A 21,715-nucleotide genomic window follows, 5' to 3' on the forward strand; every position below is an offset into this window, starting at 1 on the left:
TAATAATAATAATGTAGCTTCCCATGTTATGGTCTGGAATGGGGTAGTGGTAACACATCAAAGACACACAGATTTGTATTTTGAAATGCCATTGTGTGATAAAATTCATTCTATAGCATTTCTTTCTTTCTCTTTCATTTGGCTTGATGTGGGAATCTCAGTTCCCAGCCAGGGATTGAACCTGGGCTGTAGAAGTAAAAGCATCAAATCCTTTCTACTAGACCACCAGGGAACTCCCTGTGGGATTTCAAAAGGCCTTGAAGATCATATATTTCCAATAGGCAATGGAGGAATAGAGGATGGACTGGAAAGAGAAGTAGTGATATAAAGTTTTTAGAACAATTGAATGTGGATCCCTGGGGTGGTGTTACAGAAAAAAAGAAAAACAGCAGGGAATTCCCCAGTATATTTCCATATATAACTGTTACAACACAGGTGTTCATCCTTGGGATGTAAAAACTTAAAAAATATAAAGTAGGCAATAATATGAAATAATTTCTAAAAATATTTATTAAGAAGACACAAGGAGATCCCTGGAATTTCCCTTGCATTTATCTTTGCTTTAATGATGTGTTTGCAGTCAATCCCTTTGCTTATTCAGCAAAGGCCCTACTGCACTGGAACCAAGTATACAGTAGTGGAAATGTTAGACTACATTGTGTAAACAATGCATGGGGTAAATGATTCAACAATTTTGAGTCAAGGTCTTTTTTTCTTTCTCTCTTTTTAGATATGCCTCTGCGACATTTGAAAGTTCCCAGGCTTGGGGTCAAATTGGAGCTTCGGCTGCTGGCCTATGCCACAACCATCGCAATGCCAAATCCAAGCTGCACCTACAATGAATGCTGCAACTTGTGGCAACCCAGATCCTTAACCCACTGATCGAGGCCAGGGATCAAACTCGCATCCTCCAGGGCACTGTTTTGGGTTCTTAACCCACTGAGCCACAACAGGAACTCCAATACTCAGAGTCTTTATTCCACTTACTGCCGTCTCCATAATGACCATCTCCTAACTTCCTGAGTTATTCATAAAACTTATTTTTTAAAAAAAACTTAGAAACTTCCAAAACCTTTGTTGGACTGTTTTATGAATTGCAATATGACTGACTTATAATGGTAGTGAGTTTAGCTGTACGTTTTAAAGGCATGTTGGACAGAAGGCAATCAGTGATTTTGGAAATCTGCCCTGTGCATTGCAGCCTCTAAATGCCAGTGAGAGTTTTGCCCCCTTAGCATTACCACAGCTTAAGCTCCCCTGAAAATTTCCAAAACTACCTCAAGGGGGCGGTATCATCCCCATTGAAACCACTGGTAGGTTAAAAGCTTAGGCTATAAAATCAGTGCACTGGGCTTCATCTAGCTCTATGACGTTTTATTTACCTTCCTGTGCCTCCGTTTCTTGGATAATAATAGTACCTATCACATAGAGGTATAATGAGAATTCGTAAATCCAGGTGAAGTGCTTAGAACCAGTTACCTGGCCCCTAGTAAATACTTAATGAGCCACGGTTATTACTCTTCAGTATAATGTAATTACTATTGTTAATATTACTATTATTAGACTATTGTAAAATGCCATTATATGAAAGACTCCTCTTAATTGTGGTTTTTAAACTGCTCCTGCGGATGTATTAAATAGCAGCTAGGACTACCTCCCCTGCCAGCCATGGAGCCCACCGGGAGCTCAGAACCGAACTCTCCTGAAACTGGGCCCTCTTGCCCGGATTCTCAGATGACAGCCCTGGGTACCAGAGCTGGGCCCTGAGGGGTTTGTCTGTAGCCTAAAGTCCTGGAGATGGAGCCCCTTCATGGTGGCATGGTAGGGGTAGAGGTGGGGGTGTCTTCTTACCAGTGGTTTCAATGGGGATGATACCGCCCCCTTGAGGTAGTTTTGGACAATTTCAGGGGAGCTTATGTTGTGTCAAAGCTAAAAGCGCAAAACACTTACTGGCATTTAGTGGCTGCCATGCACAGGGCAGGTCCCCAAAGAGCAATGCCAGGAAGGAGGACATAGGCCCTGGAAAGCCTGTCCTGGTCACCATGGGGAAGGCCCTGGGGCTGGAGGAGTAAAAGTGGGCAGGGGGACACCTTAGAGGGCTAGACGGCAGGAGGCCCTGCTGATGTTCTCCAGTGAAGGCTATGGAGCCAAGGGGACCCTGGGAAATCTTCCCCTCCTCCCTCTTCATGTCCCTAAAGACAGTTGAGGGGCCTGCACAGCATCACCACCATCTCCTTGTAAATGAATTTTTCATTTTTTTAAATCCATTTTCTCTTTTATTCTTTTTCTGCTTTTTAGGGCAGCACCCACAGCATATGGAGGTTCCCAGGCTAGGGGTCTAATTGGAGCTGTAGCCGCTGGCCTATGCCAGAGCCACAGCAACGCAGGATCCAAGCCTTGTCTGCAACCTACACCACAGCTCACGGCAACGCCGGATCCTTAACCCACTGAGCTAGGCCAGGGATCGAACCTGCAACCTCATGTTTCCTAGTCGGATTCATTTCCACTATGCCACAAAGGGAACTCCAATCCATTTTCCCATTTGACTTTTTTTTTTTTTTAAATTTTATTTTTATTTTTTTTACAGAATAAAATACATATATTTAAACACAATTACATTCACACAGATTATTATATCATGGATCATAAGAGATTAAGTGACTCCCTCTGGAGAAGTGGAATGGAAAATACACTGAGACAAATAGGAAATTTATTCTATACTTTATCCCATTTTGTATGGCTTTCATCTTTACTATTTAGTATTATCTATTACATTTCAATCTTTCTTTAAAAATTAGCATTATATTAAAATTGTGTATATTATGCAACTAAAATTTATAAAGAAGAAAGCCTTATATTATATATATATAATATTATATATATTATATATTTATAAGGCTAATATAAAATATTTTATATAGCATAATAAAAAGAATAACTTAACTGGTTAGAATAACAAAAATAATACACCCTCTGAAAATAAGTAAAATATAAATTGGTTAAAAAACAGTGTAACTATATAAATATGTCCTCATAATTTGTTACATTTTATTGATTCTTCAGTATAGGCATTACACTATTCTAGGCGAGGTGATAAACAAGATATTATAGACCTTACATTGTACCATGGAGAGAAATGGTTATTAATAATACAATTGTAGAACTGTATTATTTAACTGTACAGTGGCATTATTTAATTATAATTATCATAAATTCACTGATGGAGAGGAAATCAGAATCAGATCTAAGAAGACTTCAGCATTCCAAGAATGATGTCAAATGACCCCCTTCAGGGTGGATTATGCACTTATTATTTCTTATCCAGCGATTCCTTGTTTGTGTATCAATTGTAGATTTTTGGTTTGAAGTTATTCTGAAGTTTTGATATGAGTCTATATGTATATGAGATTGTTTTAAGTTGTTGTTCTCTTAATTGCAAGTTCATCACCAGTGTCCTGCATTTGTACTCACCTCTTCTCATGATTTCTGATTTTGGTGGTATAATTGTGCATGGATGATTTCGTATCTTTACTGTGTATATACCTTTACTGGTGAGCCTTGTCATTTGTGGAATTTTTGTTTCCTGTTGCTGTCTTTTCTTTTCTGCCTAGAGAAGTCCCTATAGTATTTGTTGTAAGGCTGGTTTAGTGTTGCTGAATTCTCTCAACTTTTGCTTATCTGTGAAGCTTTTGATTTCTCCTCCAAATCTGAATGAGAGCCTTGTTGGTTTGAGTAATCTTGGTTGGAGGTTTTTTCCTTTCATCACGTTAAGTAGATCATGCCACTCCCTTCTGGCCTGCAGAGTTTCTACTGAAAAATCTGCTGATAACCTTATTGGGGTTCCCTTGTATGTTACTTGTTTCTTTTCCCTAGCTGCTTTCAAGATTTTCTTTTTGTCTTTAATTTTGGTCAGTTTGATTAATATGTGTCTCAGTGTGTTCCTCCTTGGGTTTATTTTATATGGTACTCATTGCGCTTCCTGGATTTGAGTGAGTGGTTCCTTTCCCATGTTAGGGAAGTTTTTGGCTATTATCTCTTGGAATATTTTTTCTGTCCCCTTCTCTCTCTCTTCTCCTTCTGGCACCCATATAATAAGGATGTTGGTGTGTTTAACATTGTCCCAGAGATCTCTGAGACTCTCTTCATTTGTTTTCAATCTTTTTTCTGTTCCACATCCGTAATTTCCACTAATCTGTCCTCCACCTTGCTTATTCGTTCTTCTGCCTCCTATATTCTGCTGTTAGCTTCTTCTAGTGAATTTTTTTTTATTTCAGTTATTGTATTTTGCATCTCTTCTTAAGTTTTATATCTTGTATCTCTTTGCTCAGTGTTTCCTTTAAGTTATCCATCTTTGCCTCCAGTTTATTTCCAATGTCTTTCATCATCTTCAACATCAACAATCTAAAGTCTTTTTCCTAGAGGCTGAGAATCTCCTCATTGCTTAGCTGATTTTCTGGGGTTTTTCCTTTCTCCCTCATCTGAGTTATAGTTATCTGTCTTTCCATTTTTATAGGTTTTTGGTGTGGTGACCTTTTTATACATAATAGAGTTGTAGCCTCTCTTACTTCTGATGTCTGCCCCCTTGTGGCTGAAGTCAGTATGGGGGCTTGGTGTAGGCTTCCTGATGGGAGGGGCTGATGGCTGCCCACTGGTAGGTGGAGCTGATTCTAATCCCTCTGGTGGGTGGGGCTTAGTCACTGGATGGGATTAGAGGCAGCTGTGTGCCTGAGGGGTCTTTAGGTAGCCTGTTTACTGAGGGGCGGGGCTGTGATCCCACGTGGATGTTGTTTGTCCTGGGGCTTCTCAGCACTGACTGATGGATGGGGCCAGATTTTCCCAAAATGGCCACCTCCAGAGAAAGCCACACTGCTGAATATTCCCGAGAGCTTTGCTTTCAATGTCCGTCCCTCACAACAAGCCACGTTCACCCCTGTTTTCCCAGGAGGTCCTCCAAGAACTGCAGTCAGGTTTGACCCAGATTCCTATGGAGACCTCACTCTGCCCTGGGACCCAGTGCACGTGAAAGTCCATGTGTGCCTTTTAAGAATGGGGTCTCCGTTTCCCCCAGTCCTGTGGAGCTCCTGTGCACAAGCCCCACTGGCCTTCAGTGCCAGATGCTCCAGGGGCTCTTTCTCTCAGTGCCAGATCCCCACAATGTGAGGGTTTGATGTGGGGCTCAGAGCTCTCACTCCTGCAGGTGAGTCTCTGTGAACCAGTTAGTTTCCAGTCTGTGGAGCTTCCCACCCAGGAGGTATGGGGTTGTTTATATCACGAAATCGCTCCTCCTTCCTCTTGATGTGGCCTCCTCTTTTTCTTCTGGAGTAGGGTATCTTTTTTAAGGTTTCTGGTCCATTTAGGTGGAGATTTCTCAGCCTTTAGTTGTGAATTTTGTTGTTTTTAGGAGAGAAGTTGAGCTCCAGTCCTTCTATTCCACCATCTTAATCCTCTCTCCTTTGCCTTTTCTTACTTGACCTCTTAGGTGCTTTCAAAAACAATTGAATATTTTCTACTTTGGAAAACACTGTTCCATTTGACTTTCTTGAGAGCGCCATAAGAGAGTAGTTAACATCCTCATTTCACAGATGAGGAAATAGAGTCAAGAACTTTCGTGATGTGTCCAAGTCTTCGTGCGGCAGCAAGGAGCAAGGCCAGGAGTTGGGCACAACCTCTCCTTCGCTCCCATCAGTCTCTGCCATGCGGTATTCCAGTTCTGCACTGGAGGCATGAGGGGAAGGGGGCACGAGGCATGGCCCCAGTTCTCGGGAAGCAGCAGGGTCTGAAGCCTGGCTGCCTGCCTGACGCTGGTTCGCCTCTCTTCAAGAAAAAATACATGACCCCGTAGTTATAGAGCACCCCTTAAAGGGCATTCTGCAAGGTGCTTTTTCATGTACAGTTCTTGACTACCACCCGCTTTTTGCAACCCCAGCCTGGCTTGATCAAAGGGCTGATCTGGGGAGAGGGTGGAGCAGGCAAGGACTAACAAGATTTATCCTTAGAAATAAGCCTGCCCTTGTTCATGGGGACATTGGTGCCCAGCAGGGCCCTATGCTCTCACATTCCATCTCCTCTTCAAGCCACTGGCTCTGGCCTAGGCAGGGTGGCTTGGGACAGGGACGCAGGTCCTAGAAATTGAGAATTTCTAAATTATATCAAACATCCAAAGTATATCAAACCTCCTCCAGTCCTAGAGGCTTCTGTCTTGAGCCTACGTCTGTCTGATCCTAATTCTCCCTGATCCACAAAGGACATCAAGGTTTATAGCTCTTCCAGGGAAGTTACAAAATCTAAAATCCAGTCATTTTAGGAGTTTCCATCGTGGCTCAGCAGAAACGAATCTGACTAGTGTCCATGAGGATGTAGGTTTGATCCTTGGCCTCGCTCAGTGGGTTAAGGATCCAGCATTGTCATGAGCTGTGGTATAGGTCGCAGATGCGGCTCAGATCTGGTGTTGCTGTGGCTGTGGTGTAGGCCAGCAGCTGTAGCTCTGCTTCAACCCCTAGTCTGAGAACCTCCATGTGCTGTGGGGGGGGGGGGGGGCGGGCGGGCGCTAAAAAGGAAAAATAAATAAATAAAATCCAGTCTTTTTTTTTTTTTTTTTTGTCTTTTTGCTATTTCTTGAGCTGCTCCCGCGGCATATGGGAGGTTCCCAGGTTAGGGGTCGAATTGGAGCTGCAGCCGCCGGCCTACACCAGAGCCACAGCAACACGGGATCTGAGCCACGTCTGCAACCTACACCACAGCTCAGGGCAACGTCGGATCCTTAACCCACTGAGCAAGGGCAGGGACCAAACCCACAACCTCATGGTTCCTAGTCAGATTCGTTAACCACTGCGCCACGACGGGAACTCCTCCAGTCATTCTGATATCTATCTATCTATCTATCTATCTATCTATCTATCTATCTATCTACCTCTCATCACACTCTACTTGCTCTCTAGGGATGAGAAGAGGTGTCCAGAATTCAAAATTGGTCATTGGACCAGACTGAGGCTAATTAGAAATCACAAGAAGCTTGCCTTCCCATCTCTTCTTCCTCAAACCATTAATGCCTCCTCTTTTCCCCAGACATCCTGCAGAAACCCGATGAAGCCTACTGCTGTTCTGGGCTCACGTTCTCTATCCCCTGCCCCATAGAACTCACAGGGCTTCTTGACTCACGTTTTTCACAGACAGATTTCAAACAGAGCATCTCTGCAAAGGCCTTCAGACACAGAGCATCAATAATTGATAACCACCAAGAATCTGCCAAGAGAAATTAACCAAAAGCACTAAAGCTGGATGAAAAGAATTTGGGGGGCCTTTCCGATACCTCTTCCCCCTGGCCTTCAGTGGAAGGTTCCAAGGCCTGAAGCATCTGATACATCCATTGTACAGGACGTTGAGACAAGCCTTGATCTGGGGTCATCTGGATCAAAAAGATGACCAAGGTGTAGACAACAAACCACCATTTCCGAGCTGCTGAAGAGGCAGCAGGCTTCTGAGAACTCTGGGATTCCTGCCTGGGAAGGAGGCCAAGGCATGAGGATAATAGATGGTATATAACTGGCTTCGAACCCAGTTCTTTTTTTTTTTTCCCCCTAGGGCTACACCTGCAGCATGTGTAAGTGCCCAGGCTGGGGGCAAAGCAGAGCTGCAGCTGAAGGCCTAGGCCACAGCCACAGCAATGCCAGATCCGAGCCATGTCTGCAACCTACACCATAGCTTGAAGCAACACCAGATCCTTAACCCACTGAGTGAGGCCAGGGATCAAACCCACATTCTCACAGACACTATACTGGGTTCTTAACCCCCTGAACCACAATGGGCACTCTGAACCCAGTTCCCTTAGTCAGGGAAGGTCTGGCCCTAGATCCCCATCCCCTTCTCTGCCAAGCACATAAATTGCCATTGGATGGAGTTCCTGGCATGGCTCAGCAGAAAAAAATCTCACTAATATCCATGAGGAAGCAGGTTCAATCCCTGGCCTCACTCAGTGGGTTAAGGATCCGGCGTTGCCATGAGCTGTAGTACAGGTCACAGATGTGGCCCGGATATGGTGTGGCTGTGGCTGTGGCTGTAGCATAGGCCAGCAGGTAGAGTTCTGATTTGATTTGACCCCTAGCCTGGGAACCTCCATATGTTGCACGTGCAGTCCTAAAAAGACAAAAAAATAAAATAATAAAGAGTCAAGTACTTTAAAAAAAATTGCCATTGGACACAGACAGAGAGTGCCAGAGACAGACCACTTGTACAAACCATTTATTTCCTGTAATGGGTTTATACAAACTTGCAAGATACAAATGCGAGCTCACTGGGTGCTTCAGTACCTACATCTAAAAAGAATGCTGCTGAGAGGGAAGCAAGCTCTCATCTGTCAATTAGGATGGCCCCTCCCTGGGGAGAGGCTCATCTGCTAGAAAGATGCTAAGGGGCTGCTATGGTTGTTTGGTCCCCTGACAGAGATACCCTCTGTTTATCTAACCTTAACTCTTCTTCTAAGGTCACTTTTATACTAAATAAAGACACTGAGATCATAAATTTCCTTGTATGGTTTATTGTCTAATACTAGCAAATCAAATTGGCCCCAATATGTGCATAAATAGATATATGTATATATATATATATATGTATATTTCATATTTTCCTTAGTTTTAAGAGCTGCCAGGTTGGGGGGGGGTGCCTAAGGGGGAAAGGAATTAATTCTGTCTTGCTGTAGTCAGCCGTGGTCCAAGAGCATGCCTCTCACCAAGGCAAGAAAGCAAGTGAGCACAGCTTGCAACCTCAGAACATCTTTTAAGTGACAGAGTTAGTATTTGATTACAGCCTCTTGGTTATTGATGACGGAGGAAATGTGCTAATTGGGAAGGCCCTAGATTAGTGACCAGGACTATCCCTGGGTGGGTTCCTTAGCCCTGGGCTTCCATCTGGGCCCCTATCATTCATAGCAAATGCTCTAGGCTAGGAATAGGATGCCAGGAAATGTCAGAGTGGGAAGCCAGGCTTCAAATGCTGGCCAGGAGCTCAGTGCTAGATTCCAAAACCCTTGATTCCAGATCTGGACAAAAGACTTTCATTTCGCCCAAATCCTTGCAAGGCAACAGCTCCTTGCCCACTTCGACAGTTGATAAGCAGCTGGAAGGCTGAGCTGGCTTAGTTCAGGGCCCCAGGAGCAGGAAAGTCCTTGGCAAGGCTGAGATGCACCTTGTCCATGGGACCTTCTGGGCTGACTTCAAAGTCTGGATGCCAGACCGGGGTACCATCCCCTTTAACAACGGCCCCAAAGAAACGTCACAGAGGGAGACAGATGCCATAGATGCGACCCAGACCCGAGAGGGATCAAGTGAAAAGGAGTGTGAGAAGTCCAAGGAACTCGAATGTGTCTACACCGAAGGACCAGTGATCCCAAATCGCTTCCTTTGGCCGGTGGCACCATATCCTGGATCCATTCAAGAACAGTCTGACCTTCTCGGTGCTGTTTGGCTTAGGCTGCCATTAAACTGTCTGCCCTTTCCAGTGGGTGATGAAGGAAGTGGTCCAGGAGCACATGGTGGGGGGGGGGGGGTGCCTGCACGGGCGTACTTCTGTGCACACAACTGTAAACATTTCCTTCAAGAGGGTTCACATCCGATAAACCTAGAGGCTCAACAAGAGTTGACCATGTAATCAAATCCTTAGACCAGGACTTGCAAGAGAATGTCCTGCCCCGGTGAGATGCTCCCTGGGTGAGCTCTGGGGACCAGCCCTTTGCAGACTGGGGAGGAGGAGGAAGGAAGCTGCCACGGAGGAGGGAAGGGCGGAGGGTTGGGCCTGGAGGCAGCCACCCCAGTCTCCTCATATCACTTGCCAATTCCACTCAGACATTGCACATTTTGAAAATAGATTTGCTTTTATAACAAAAGCGTAAAATAGATCTGTCTTAAAATAAGTCTTTCCTCTCCCCTTCTTTGGATCAAAAGGCATGGGGGTATGGCCACAGTATGCTAGGAATGGCGTGGAAAGTAAAGGAGAGGAAATGGGCCCGGGCAGGAGTTCTAGGAAAGGATCAGACATCCGAACAAATATATATATTACATATACATCTATAATATGTGTAATCTTCATAAAACATATATTAAGGCATGTAAAGCAACATAAAGAGCCAGCTTTATGAGGAGAGATGGCAGAGGGGCAGACGTCAATCCTTGGTATTTCACATATATTTTGAAAAATATCGCTTTAAAAAAAAAAAAAGAGAGAGACAAAGAAAGGGGAAGGCATGGAAGGCCCCGAAAAACCAGTTTCTTATGGATGGAGAAGGTGTGGGAGAAGATGGAGAAGGGAGAGAGGGTTACCTGGGAGCCAACCCCACCTGCCGGTCTGTGGGGGGAGAGGACAGGTTTAGGGTGCTTGAGCTGTGCCGAAGATGGGAAATGCAGCCAAGGGTCATGTTCAAACAACCTGCTAGAAGTGAAGGTGCATGGCATCCCCCCAGTCGGTAATCCCTCAGAAGCATGAGAATATTCTCAGCACCTAGAACAGTGCCTGGTACATACAAGGTGCTCAATAAATATTTGTTGAATGAACTGTCATCTTTACTTGCATATGAACCATAACTGTCCCAGCCAGGAAGGCGTGAAGAAGAATTGGTGGAAGTTAAGGTAGTCGTTCCTGGGGCCGTGGGAGGTCAGGCTGAAGTCTCTGGACAGCAACTCTGGCAAAGAGCAGGCCTAGGGCCAAGGTTTTTCGGCTTCACTCTCTCTCTCCTTCATCGTCTCTGGCTACATTCATCTCAAGGGGGGCGGGTCAGAGGGAGAAGAAGCTTTGCTTCTGTCTCTCCACCACCGGCCCATGGGTAGGTGGGTTGGAAGAGAGCCAGGCTAGAAGAGAGGCTTTCCATAAGCCTCAACGTGTCCTCATCAGGGAATGCAGGGTAGGGCCCAGAATCTGGCTTACCAGATTGAGGCCACATTCCCTCTTCCCAGGGCACACCCTTGGCTGGCCCACGGCACATTCCAGGGGGAAGGGAGACAAGATGATGTCGCAGAAATGGTTAGGACAGCCCCCGAAGCTGACCGGCCCCTCCATAAGACAGATCCTTCTCTCTGCTCCCAACCCTAGGATGGGGAGGCCAACACCAGGCCCAGACCTCAAAAGAGCCATTTCCCAGGCTGCTGCTGCCCAGCCCCTGGACTCACACCTCCATCCCCAAGGCAGGGTGCGGGTGGCGGGTCTTCCTGTTGGGAGCCCCACTGATCCTAGGGACGGGTGAGCTGACAGCCCGGCACTGTACTTGGCACAAACCTAAAGGCTCCACCCTGGGGAAACCAATCCACACCCTTCTCATCTCCGTCCTTCTCTTCCTACTTGCGCATGAGTCCTGCTCCTTCCCTGTCCTCTCATTTTCCTGAGATCTCTCCCCCGCTCTCTGCCACCCCTTCTCAACCTGCCCTCAGACACTGCACAGACCTGCGGCTCTCCGGCCAGCCAGCACTGGGCTCCCAGAGGGAACCTCTCCCCATCCCTCATCATCTCATCTTTGGCTCAGGCAGGGCAGTCAGTCTCCACTGGACTCCAAAGGAGCACCCAGGAGCAGAGATGTGCCAAGACCCTGGGTTCAGCTGGGGCAGCAGGGGTGGGGCCATGGGGAAAGGGGACGATGGCAGGTGCTGTCCTTGACATCAAGAGAGGAGTCCTAACCTAGGGTAGCCCAGGGCACGTTCCCCACCGGAACATCTCCTCCACCATGGAATGTGCCCATGGGGCCATCACAACCCCTGCTGGAGCCAGACCTAGGCTCCCTGTACCGCGAGCATCAGACAGATGGCGGTCCTTACCCCGCCATCTCGCACCCTGGCCCGGGATCACTCTCTGAGCAGCGAGGGCTTCAGGGCCAAGTGCCATGGGTGTGTGGACACTGAGGTGCCCGTGCGCCTCTTGGAAGCAGCCCGGCCCCCAGCCCGGCTCCCTGCAGCGTTCCTATAGGAGCAGAGGGGCAGGGGGCCAGGGGGCCAAGTGGGGAGCAGGATCTCAGGGAGGCAGAGGTGGCTTCAGAACGTGGCTCTGTGGAGCTTCATGGCGTTGGCCTCGGCCAGGGCTTGCACTGGAGGAGAGAGACACGGGTGAGAAGGAGCTGCACAGAGGAGCAGACATGCCAGTCCACCCTCCCCAGCAAGGTCTCGTCTGGCAAACTTGCCCACCCCTCAACCCTGAGAGAGGGGAACAAATGAATAGAAGCCAATGCTTGTGCACTTGCCTGATACTGAGCGGCTGCGTGCTAGGAATAAAGAAGGGACGCAGCCTTTGCCTGGAGTTGTCCAATGCTATTTTAACTTACAGAAAGGTCTGGGAGAAATAAGATCTGGGAGAAATAAGATCTGGGAGAAGCAGCTTCTGAGGCAGGACTGCTGTGTCTCTCACCAGATGGAAGGCTTGCTGCCAACGGGAGGTGCTGGAGCGGGGGGTCAGGGAAGTCCCTCTGACAGCGGACAGGAGAGGCCTCAGCTTTGTTCCCTGTCTGCTTCTGGAGAAGCAAAGCCCACTGGCAATGCCACATCCAAGAAGCAGCCCTGCCAGCCGGCTCTAGCCCAGCACTGCACGGGGATGCTGGCAGGCTCAAGCAGACGGATGGAAGGGAGAGAGCGGCAGACGGCTCTGGGGTGAGGGGAGAAGCAACGCCGGACGGATGGACAGAACGAGAGGGTGCAGATGGCTCAATGGGGTGACGGGGGCGGGCGGGGGGGAGGTCCCGCTCCCCAGGGTGGATGAAATACAGTAGAAAAGTGCTTACGTCAGAGCTCAGACCCGCATGGCATGGCTGCTGTCGGCGCCCCGTGGGGAGTCAGACGATAGGGGGTTGGCTGGTGGAGCCGGGGAGGCAGGGGAGGTGGGAGGGCTTGGGGTGGCACATTGCACTGGAAACAGAAATGAACAGGGAAGTGAATAGGGGCGGGTGGGGTGGGAGGAGGGAGGAAGTTGGGCACCCGGAGCAAGCGAGGCCCTCCTCCATGCGGGGGAGCAAGGCAGGAGGCAAGCAGAGAGGAGCGCTGAGCTTGGGAACCTGCTCAAGCTGAGGCGGGGCTGGCCTGGTTCCGGGGGTGCCATGGAGGAGAGCATGGGGCCCCAGAGGAGACCTGGCTCTGCTGAGACCCACGTGATGGGGGGGCGAGGCCCGGCCCCTCTGAGCCTGGGGTCCCCCCCTTCCATCCGTGCCACAGGGAGATGCACACCCCTCTCCACGCCTGGGGGACAGAGTGAGGATGGCACTTTGTAGACAGTGACATCGCTAATGATAATGATGAATAGGGCAGTAAAATCCCACTAGTCTACATCAGGCCCTGCATTCGAGGACTCGGTCCAAGTGACAGGATCACCATGTTTGTCAGTTCCAGGCAAACGGAGGTTTCTGACAGGCTTCAGGCGAGCCTGTTAATTTCGGCTGGAAGGTCCAGAAATGATTTTCCACTGTCACTTGAGACCTCATTTCATCCATCCAGGAAAGGCAAACTTCAAGCCACCCCTAAACAGATCAAGCCTCAAAGTGGTGACATCTGAACTAATGAGATTTTACTCTATTATCATTATTACTGTGTGTGGAGACCAGCAAAGGGAAGGACAATGAAAAGGGGAGTCGTATTGTTAGGGACAAACTCTGCGCAGTCCCCAGACCCTCATGCACGCTTGGTGCAGCTATGAGAGAATGTCCCACTCAGGCTCAGAGAAGAAGCAGACCTCAGCCAGGGTCATACTGTGTTGCCTTCAAGAGAGGGATGCTGCCATTGAACTTCCAGGCCCTTACTCCCCACCCTACCCTGGACCTCATCGCCTTCCCTGGCCTCTGAATAAGAGAAAGGGCTGGCACAGCTCCCATCTCATATCTGCACACACCCACATAGGCACACGAGACCTGCAGCGCTCTCCCCGACAGGTAGCAATCCACAGTCTGAACGTGGGATCCAGCAACCACCACAGCCTCCTGCCTAGCACACGCGACTCACACACGTGTGTGTAAGGGCACTTCTGAACCTGTGCCCTTGCATGTGACTCAGCACACTTGTAACTTCCTACACAAATACAACCAAAACGTTTTTGAAACATAAACACATTTGTGTGCACCTTTGTATCGCAGATCCCATGGTTAGTTGTCTGGCAACAACCACTTCTAAAACGGTCAAAAACCAAAACCTAATAAGCAAGGGAGACCTCAAGGAAGACAAAGAGATGTTACAGTGGACAAGCAGAGAAGCTTTTCCAATTTAGTCATGGAAGAGCTCCTTGGAGTCTAGTTACTCTTATTTATACACAATTCTAATAGGTGTTGGCTTGCTGGGTTTCTAGGCTATTGAGAGATTAGAAATAGGAGAATTAGGGGAGAGAGAGGAATTGAGAGGCCCATTGGCGTCTATATGAGGCACAACTGAAGAGAGAAAGTCTTCTGTAAAAAGTAGACATGATCTCTTTAAAAGCGTAACAGTTTGGAAGCATTTAGCAGAGGTGCAAACAGATCTGTAGGGATTAGAGCCCGCTTCCACAGAGGTCAGCAAAATAAAGACGTTTATAATACTAAATGAGCGAGAGCAGGAAAGATGACTTGTTTAAATATAACCTTTTAAGAAGGCAAACAAATATTAAATACAGATTAAGAATACATCCACCAAAATAGGAGTTCCCATCGTGGCTCAGTGGGAACGAATCATACTAGCATCCATGAGGACGCAGGTTCCATCCCTGGCCTCGCTCAGTAGGTTAAGGATCTGGCTCAGATCTGGTGTTGCTGTGGCTGTGGTGTAGGCCGGCAGCTACAGCTCTGACTTGAGCCCCGGCCTGGGAACCTCCATATGCTGAGGGTGCGGCCCTAAAAAGACAAAAAGACCAAAAAAAAAAAAAGTGGAAAAAAAGAGACGATATCCACCAAAATAAATTCATAGAAGCAGCAGATAGGCACGAGTGTGCTATTACAGTTTCGTGTTCACAAGTACCACATCTGCACCAGTAAATCTTCAGTCACACGTACTCACATTTCTGAGGCTGTGCTATCCCCAGGCTGTACACACAGGAGTATGCTCACAAGCGTGCAATATATCCACTGTCCACACCACATACACAAACGGGCTTTACATTCCTCATATCTCACAGAAAGCCCATCACGCACAAACACTGTGTATTCATAAGCACTACCCCTACCTGCATATTGTACACAACAGCTTCCCCAAACCACCTATACTCATACATCACGGGTCTCCGTACAACATCCACAGACATTTTACACACACATGCATACTCCTATATCACACTCAAACATCCTCTCCACCTACACACCACACATGTGAATACACACAGGCACATAGGGATTTCCAACCTGTACCTGTACAGATACTGCCCATGACAGCACACCACACACAAACTTAAAATTGGAGTTCCCATTGTGGCACATCAGAAACAAATCCAACCAGGAACAATGACTCGGGTTCGATCCCTGGCCTCACTCAGTGGGTTAAGGATCTGGCGTTGCTGTGAGCTGTGGTGTAGGTTGCAGACGCGGCTGGGATCTGGCTTTGCTGTGGCTGCGGCGTAGGCTGGCAGTTGTGGCTCTGATGAGACCTCTAGTCTGGGCACCTCCATATGCTGCGGGTGTGGCCCTAAAAAAAAAAAACAAGCAAAAACACCAACTTAAAATTGCTGCCTCTTTCCATATACGGCGCACGCCAGGTATACTGGCAAAGGCTACAGCCTCGCCACCAACCACAGCATCCATACCATACCCACACTTGGGCACTAACTGCATCCGTGCCCATCCTCACACCCCATGCCCAGCAGCCCCGCCACCACCACCAAACACAAACAGGCATGGCCCTATGCCCACAGTGCATGTGCCCAGGAAGAGTGCTTGCTGCACCTGGCAGAGCTGCAGCTCTGGGAATCTGGGCCATCGGCCAGAGGCAGTGGGGACAGTGGGCTATGTCTGAGGTCTAGCCCTTCCACAGCCATTTTTTAAATAGTTGGGGTTTTGGCAAAAGCAAGATGACTGTTGGCTTTCAGCGCACAGACCCTGAAATGTCAGCCCGCTGTGAGGGAAATCTGATAAGTCGGGGTGGGTTTTGTTTTCAGGCACCTTTGCAGCTGAGCTGTAGCAGAGAGACCCGGGGGCTGGGACAGGGGCAGAGGGAAGTGACAACAAGGCTGCCTGCTCTAGCCCTTGAAATAGGAAGTTGTCTTTTGCCCAGAGCACGTGGAATTTGATCATGGGAAGGTTCAAGTTCATTTGGTTGCTAAACTATAGGGCAGTTGACAGAGGCCTCCCTGCAGCCAAACTGGTTCTGCTGCCTTCGGCTGCAGGATAGGGCTCCCTGAAGCCCATTCTTTCTTTCTCTTGCCCTCAAATCCAGTCCAACCGATAGCTTGTTTCTGAAATATCTCCCAGGGCTTTTCCTGGGCTCCATTCCAATGTCCATTTAGACCCTAAAGGCTAGTGGTTTCTTCCTTAAAACTTACTTAAATCCCCTTTATTGTAGCCAAAACCCTCTGGTTTCTTTCTTTCTTTCTTTCTTTCTTTCTTTCTTTCTTTCTTTCTTTCTTTCTTTCTTTCTTTCTTTCTTTCTTTCTTTCTTTCTTTCTTTTCTTTCTTTCTTTCTTTCTTTCTTTTCTTTCTTTCTTTCCTTTCTTTCTTTCTTTTCTCTCTTTCTTTCTCTTTCTTTCTTTTCTTTCTTTCTTTATTTATTTTTGTGTGTGTGTGTGTGTGTCTTTTTGCCGTTTCTTCTAGGCCATTCCAGCGGCATATGGAGGTTCCCAGGCTAGGGGGTCCAATCGGAGCTGTAGCCGCTGGCCTACACCAGAGCACAGCACGTGGGATCCGAGCCGCGTCTGTGACCTACAACCACAGCTCACCGGATCCATTACCCACTGAGGCAAGGCCAGGGATCGAACCCGCAACCTCATGGTTCCTAGTCGATTCGTTAACCATTGCACCACGACGGGAACCTCCAAAACCCTCTGGTTTCTGAAGATATCCATATTTTAAATAGCTAGAAAACCCACGAAAGGTTCCATTTCTACTTGAGCTACTGCTATGTCAACTATATAATCATCGGCACCAGCACCACAGCTGCTTACAGCCAGCTAGCATGTATGGAGGCAGCTCCTGAGCGCCAGGTACTGTATTAGGGGCTTCTTTAGTACTAGGATTGTTTTCTGATCCCATGCCACCAGCCAGGTATTTGGATGTGAAGTTTACAGGTGAGGAAATGGAGCCTCAAGAGAGCACAGAATTCAAGCCTCCCAAGTTATGCCATGCCCTCCACAGTGCGCCCAGAACAACATCCTGGTCGGCTTGTTCTCTGCCACTGACTGGCTTGTTCCCGTGCCACCTGTGGCGGCACAACCTGTCTCTGTCCCCCTACCACAGTCTCACAAGCCTGGCATCCATCCAGGCATTCTTCTGACTGGTCTCAGAGCCTCCCTCTCCATCTCCATCCAAAGCACCTTTTCTTTTCTTTCTTTCTTTCTTTTTTTTTTTTCTTTTTAGGGCCACACCCACAGCATATGGAGGTTCCCAGGCTAGGGGTCGAATCGGAGCTATAGCTGCGGCCTACACCACAGCCACAGCAACGTGGGATCCAAGTCGTGTCTGCAACCTTCACCACAGCTCATGGCAACGCCGGATCCTTAACCCACTGAGCGAGGCCAGGGATGGAACCCGCCACCTCATGGTTCTAGTTGGATTCACCTCTGCGGCGCCACAATGGGATCCCAAAGACCTTTCATATTGAGAAGGGACTATTCTGTCTAGCAGCTCATGACTTAACCACAGTCCTTCCTCTGCCTCCCATTCATCCAGAGTCTCTTCCATTCTTCCAGTGACACTCCCCTCTCTTCCGGGGTGCTTTCCCTCAAGCTGAGGGAAGTTAATTCTATTGGCTGCACCCGAAGTGTCTCCTCAACCCGAGGGCCTTTGTATCAGTGTGAAGTCAGTTCCTCTTCTCATCTTTTTAGCAGTCTGGGTCAGTAGCCGAGGTGGTGACGGTATTGGCTGCCTGTACCATCTTCCCTTCTTATCCTTCTAGTTGCAAGCAGCAGGAATAGGAAGTGACAGAATACCCCGGAGCACCTGGCCTCACTCTGCACCGGTACATCCTTTTATCTTTCCAGTCAAGCTCAGTTATCACTTCTGTGGGCCTTTCCGGAGCTGCCCAGGTAGAACGGCTCCCTGTGCTTCCTCATGGCTTCGGCCATGCCTCCATGAAGCAATGAGTCGAGTCATCACGGCTCTGAGCTCCTGGATGTGAGCGCCTCTGGCCCCTTTGCACCCCTGGAGCCGAGTACAGTACCTGAGGCTCAATAAACGCTCATCCTGACCTCTAGGAACACCTCCCTGGCCTGGCCCTCTCTGTCCTGGCTCTCTCTGTCCTGGCCCCCCTACACTTCTCTCTGTCCCTGGCCCCCCTGCGCTTCCTCCCCTACACCTGGTCAGCTGTCTCCCTGGCAAAGCGAGGCCCAGTCCCTCTCACCAGACAGCATGCGGCCCTGCGGGAGGCCTCGGTCGCCAGGGCACAGGAGATTTCAATCCGCTTCTCCTGCTCCTGCAGCTGGCTCTCTGAGTCCTGGGGCACATCCACAAGGTCCCCTCGCCACGGCCCACGTTCTGCATACTGAGAGCACAGACCCAACATGGAGGGGCACGAAAGGTCTGATTGACTGGGGGAGGGGCGGCCTGCAGACTGAGGTTGGCGGCGGGGGGGCCAGGGGCCTGTGACTGTGCGGGCTCGTTCCCAGCAAGGCTGTCCCCTGGGGTGAGCAGGACCTGGCAACACACGTGTTGGGACCCCTGCCTGCAACATTTTCAAGTGCATCGGAAGGTTCGAGTGAAACATTTCGAGCAGCCTCGAAGGGGAGAAGAAGTCACCAGAGGGCCACCCATCAGTATGACTTTGATGACAGCCTGTGCACAAGCCAGCAGGTTTTCGGCACCCACGGCAGCCTCACCAGCCCTGCACGTGCAGGCCACATCTGCCGCTTGAGCCACTGCTTCCATTTGCTCTCCGCTTGGGTGGCTCAGGGCCCCAAATACAGGGGTCCGGACACAGGATTCAGTGGCACTAATGCCCCAGGTGTCCTAGGTACCAGGGTGGGCGAGAGGGGGCAGGCTCCCCAAGGCCCGTTACCTGGACTTGGCGATGAGTGTCTTGATCCTTTCTACTTTCTTCTGCTTCTCTTCAGCTCCTGGGCTCAGGGGAGTGTCGGGCTCCAGGTCGATGTTACCGTTCGGGATGAGGACTTTGTCTGGGGTGGAGAGCTGCGGAGGGACAAGGTCACGCCCCATCCCCTCCAGTGTCCTCCGCTCTGCTCTCCTGGCCGCAGCTCACCCTTATTGATATCCACGTCGTAGGCTGGGGCTCTAGCTCCATCTTGCGGAGCCGGCAATTTCCTCCCGCGGTGTCTCATAGGCCTGCCCGCCAGCTCCTCCGCCGCGAGCGGCCTCCAGGTTGGAGATGTCACCTCATGGATGCTACGGGGCGGCGCACCTAGGGAAGATGTGGCACCAGGCCTTTGTCCGAGGCAGCAGCACTCCACTGCTACAGGCTTTGGGCAGCCCTACTAACGTGTCTCACTGCTGCCCGGCATGCCTTACGGGAGGGCTACTTCCCCTCCTTTTTTTTTTTTTTTTTTTGCTTTTAGGGCCACCCGAGCATATGGAAGTTCCCAGGCGCGGTCATGAGCTATAGCTGCAGCCTACACGGCCATAGCACGTGAGATCGAGCCACTCGGATACACCACTACGAATGCGGATCCTAACCCCTGAGTGAGCGGATCAAAGCCTTGTCCTCGGATCCAGTCAGGTTCTTACCGCTGAGCCACACGGAATCCAGGCTACCCTCTTCTTTTGCTTGTCCTAACTGCTCACTACAAGGGTCAAGGTAAATCTCATCAACTCTTGTCAGCACTTGTCACTTCCCATCCTTCTATACCTGTGTTCATATTCTGTGCCATCTAATTTGGGCAAGTGAATCAGGGCATCCTCATGGATCTCTAATCTTTTCACGTGACAGACATTCCAGTCCAACTAGAATGTAAACTGTTTGAAGGCAGGACTTACGGATCATCATTTTTCTGTATTTCCGAAATTTTGTGGAAGAAAAGTTAGTCGGATGGCTTGGGATACTCCCAGCTCTGTGCTTAATAGCTGTGTGGCCCAGAAATCTGTTAGTTTCTCCATGATGTTGTTTACTTATCTCTAAAAAGGGATAAGGAGTTTCTGTCATGGCTCAGTGTTTAACGAACCCAACTAGCATCCATGAGGATGTGGGTTGATCCCTGGCCTCGCTCAGTGGGTAAGGATCTGGCATTGCACGAGCTGTGGTGTAGGTCGCAGGAACGGCTCAGATCCTACGTTGCTGCGGCTCCAGCGTGGGCCAGTGGCTAAAAGCTCCAATTGGACCCCAAGCCTGGGAACTTCCATATGCGAGGGCGTGGCCCTAAAAAGAAAAATAAAAATAAAAAATAAAATAGGGAAAAGACTTCCTGGATGTTCCTGTCGTGGTTCAATGGTTAACAATCCGACTAGGAACCATGAGGTTGCGGGTACGATCCCTGGCCTTGCTCAGTGGGTTAAGGATCCAGCGTTGCCATGAGCTGCAGTGTAGGTTGCAGACGCGGCTCAGATCCCATGTTGCTGTGGCTCTGGTATAGGCTGGCGGCCGCAGCTCCAATTGGACCCCTAGCCTGGAAACCTCCATACGCCGCGGGAGCAGCCCTAGAAAAGACAAAAAAAAAAAAAAAAAAAAAAAAAAAAAAGAGAGAGAGAGATTTCCTAATCCCGTGTCTTGAAATTACTAAACAAGATACCAGAAAGGGGCTATGAACTGCATTGTGCCTGGTGATGGTGAGCTCTGGTTCTCTTCTGTAACCCGGCCAAGGCTAAGCACGTAGAAAGAGCTCTAGAAACAAGTATAAGTGACAGCTAGTTCTGAGTTGTGGATTTGTACTGTCCACTGCTAACTGAATTTTGTAGAATTCATTCAACAAAAAGAATCGAGGCCTCTGTTTTTGTGAGTTATTCTCCTGTAAACCTGGAAAGGAAATACTCGGTACAGTATCTCTTCTGCCCAGTGGGGAGAGGGTTCCCCACGCCCTGGTCTTCCAGGTGCCCAGCCTGGTTCTTCCTGGTCCTCCTCCCTCAAACTTCCTCCCTCCCGCCACCCTCCAGCCCAGGCCACACCCTGGGAGCAGCCAGTGTTGGGGCTAAAAGAGCATTACCACTTTGTAGGCAGGCCGGGTGCTGGGCTCGGGAGCGGGCTGGCCGGGAGCTGCAGGCTCCTCCGTTGTCCTTCATAGAGCCGCTCTGTGCCGCCGCATGCGGTCAATCTGCTCCTCCACGCTCATCTTGACCTTGCCCTCCCAGGGAACACAGCACTCTTGGGGCGTTCCTGCTGCAGTAGGAGAGTGGGCTCTGATGGGCTCTAACTGGTGCCTCCCCACCCCCGACCCAGCTTTTCCATCTGCCCTTATCCCTTCAAATGTCCTTCTCTCTGGAAGTTCCTGTTGTGGCTCCGGGACAACAAGCTTGACGGGTATCCATGAGGATGCGGGTTCAATCCCTGGCCTCGCTCAGTGGGTTAAAGGATCTGGCCTTGCCGTGAGCTGTGGTGTAGGTTGCAGACATGGCTCTGATCCCACGTTGCTGCGGTTGTGGTGTAGGCCAGCAGCTGTAGCTCCAATTGACCCCTAGCCTGGGAACTTCCATATGCTGCAGGTGCGGCCCTAAAAA

General features: G+C 49.2%; 1 protein-coding gene and 1 pseudogene across 11 annotated transcripts in view; both read right to left on the reverse strand.

Moving 5' to 3' along the window:
* On the reverse strand, positions 8,224 to 19,270 carry LOC110255560 (annotated as a pseudogene). The gene is made up of 4 exons (XR_002336101.1): positions 19,113 to 19,270; positions 18,459 to 18,599; positions 12,746 to 12,869; positions 8,224 to 12,058 (listed from the first exon to the last, which is right to left on the reverse strand). The product of XR_002336101.1 is annotated as a pleckstrin homology domain-containing family A member 6-like (transcript).
* The window catches only part of PLEKHA6 (pleckstrin homology domain containing A6), a 150,653-nt gene continuing 150,102 nt past the window's right edge, over positions 21,165 to 21,715 (reverse strand). For 7 of the 10 annotated variants that reach the window (XM_021063221.1, XM_021063220.1, XM_021063218.1 and 4 more), the window contains one exon: positions 21,166 to 21,377. In XM_021063221.1, coding sequence (XP_020918880.1) covers positions 21,327 to 21,377 — 51 coding nt within the window. In that variant the 3' untranslated portion in view covers positions 21,166 to 21,326. Of the gene's footprint in view, positions 21,378 to 21,715 lie in introns of all 10 variants that reach the window. The other 3 variants (XM_021063215.1, XM_021063223.1, XM_021063219.1) reach the window with 3 other exon arrangements.

This window comes from Sus scrofa, chromosome 9, assembly GCF_000003025.6.
Source record: "Sus scrofa isolate TJ Tabasco breed Duroc chromosome 9, Sscrofa11.1, whole genome shotgun sequence".
NCBI classification, from domain to species: Eukaryota; Metazoa; Chordata; class Mammalia; order Artiodactyla; family Suidae; genus Sus; species Sus scrofa.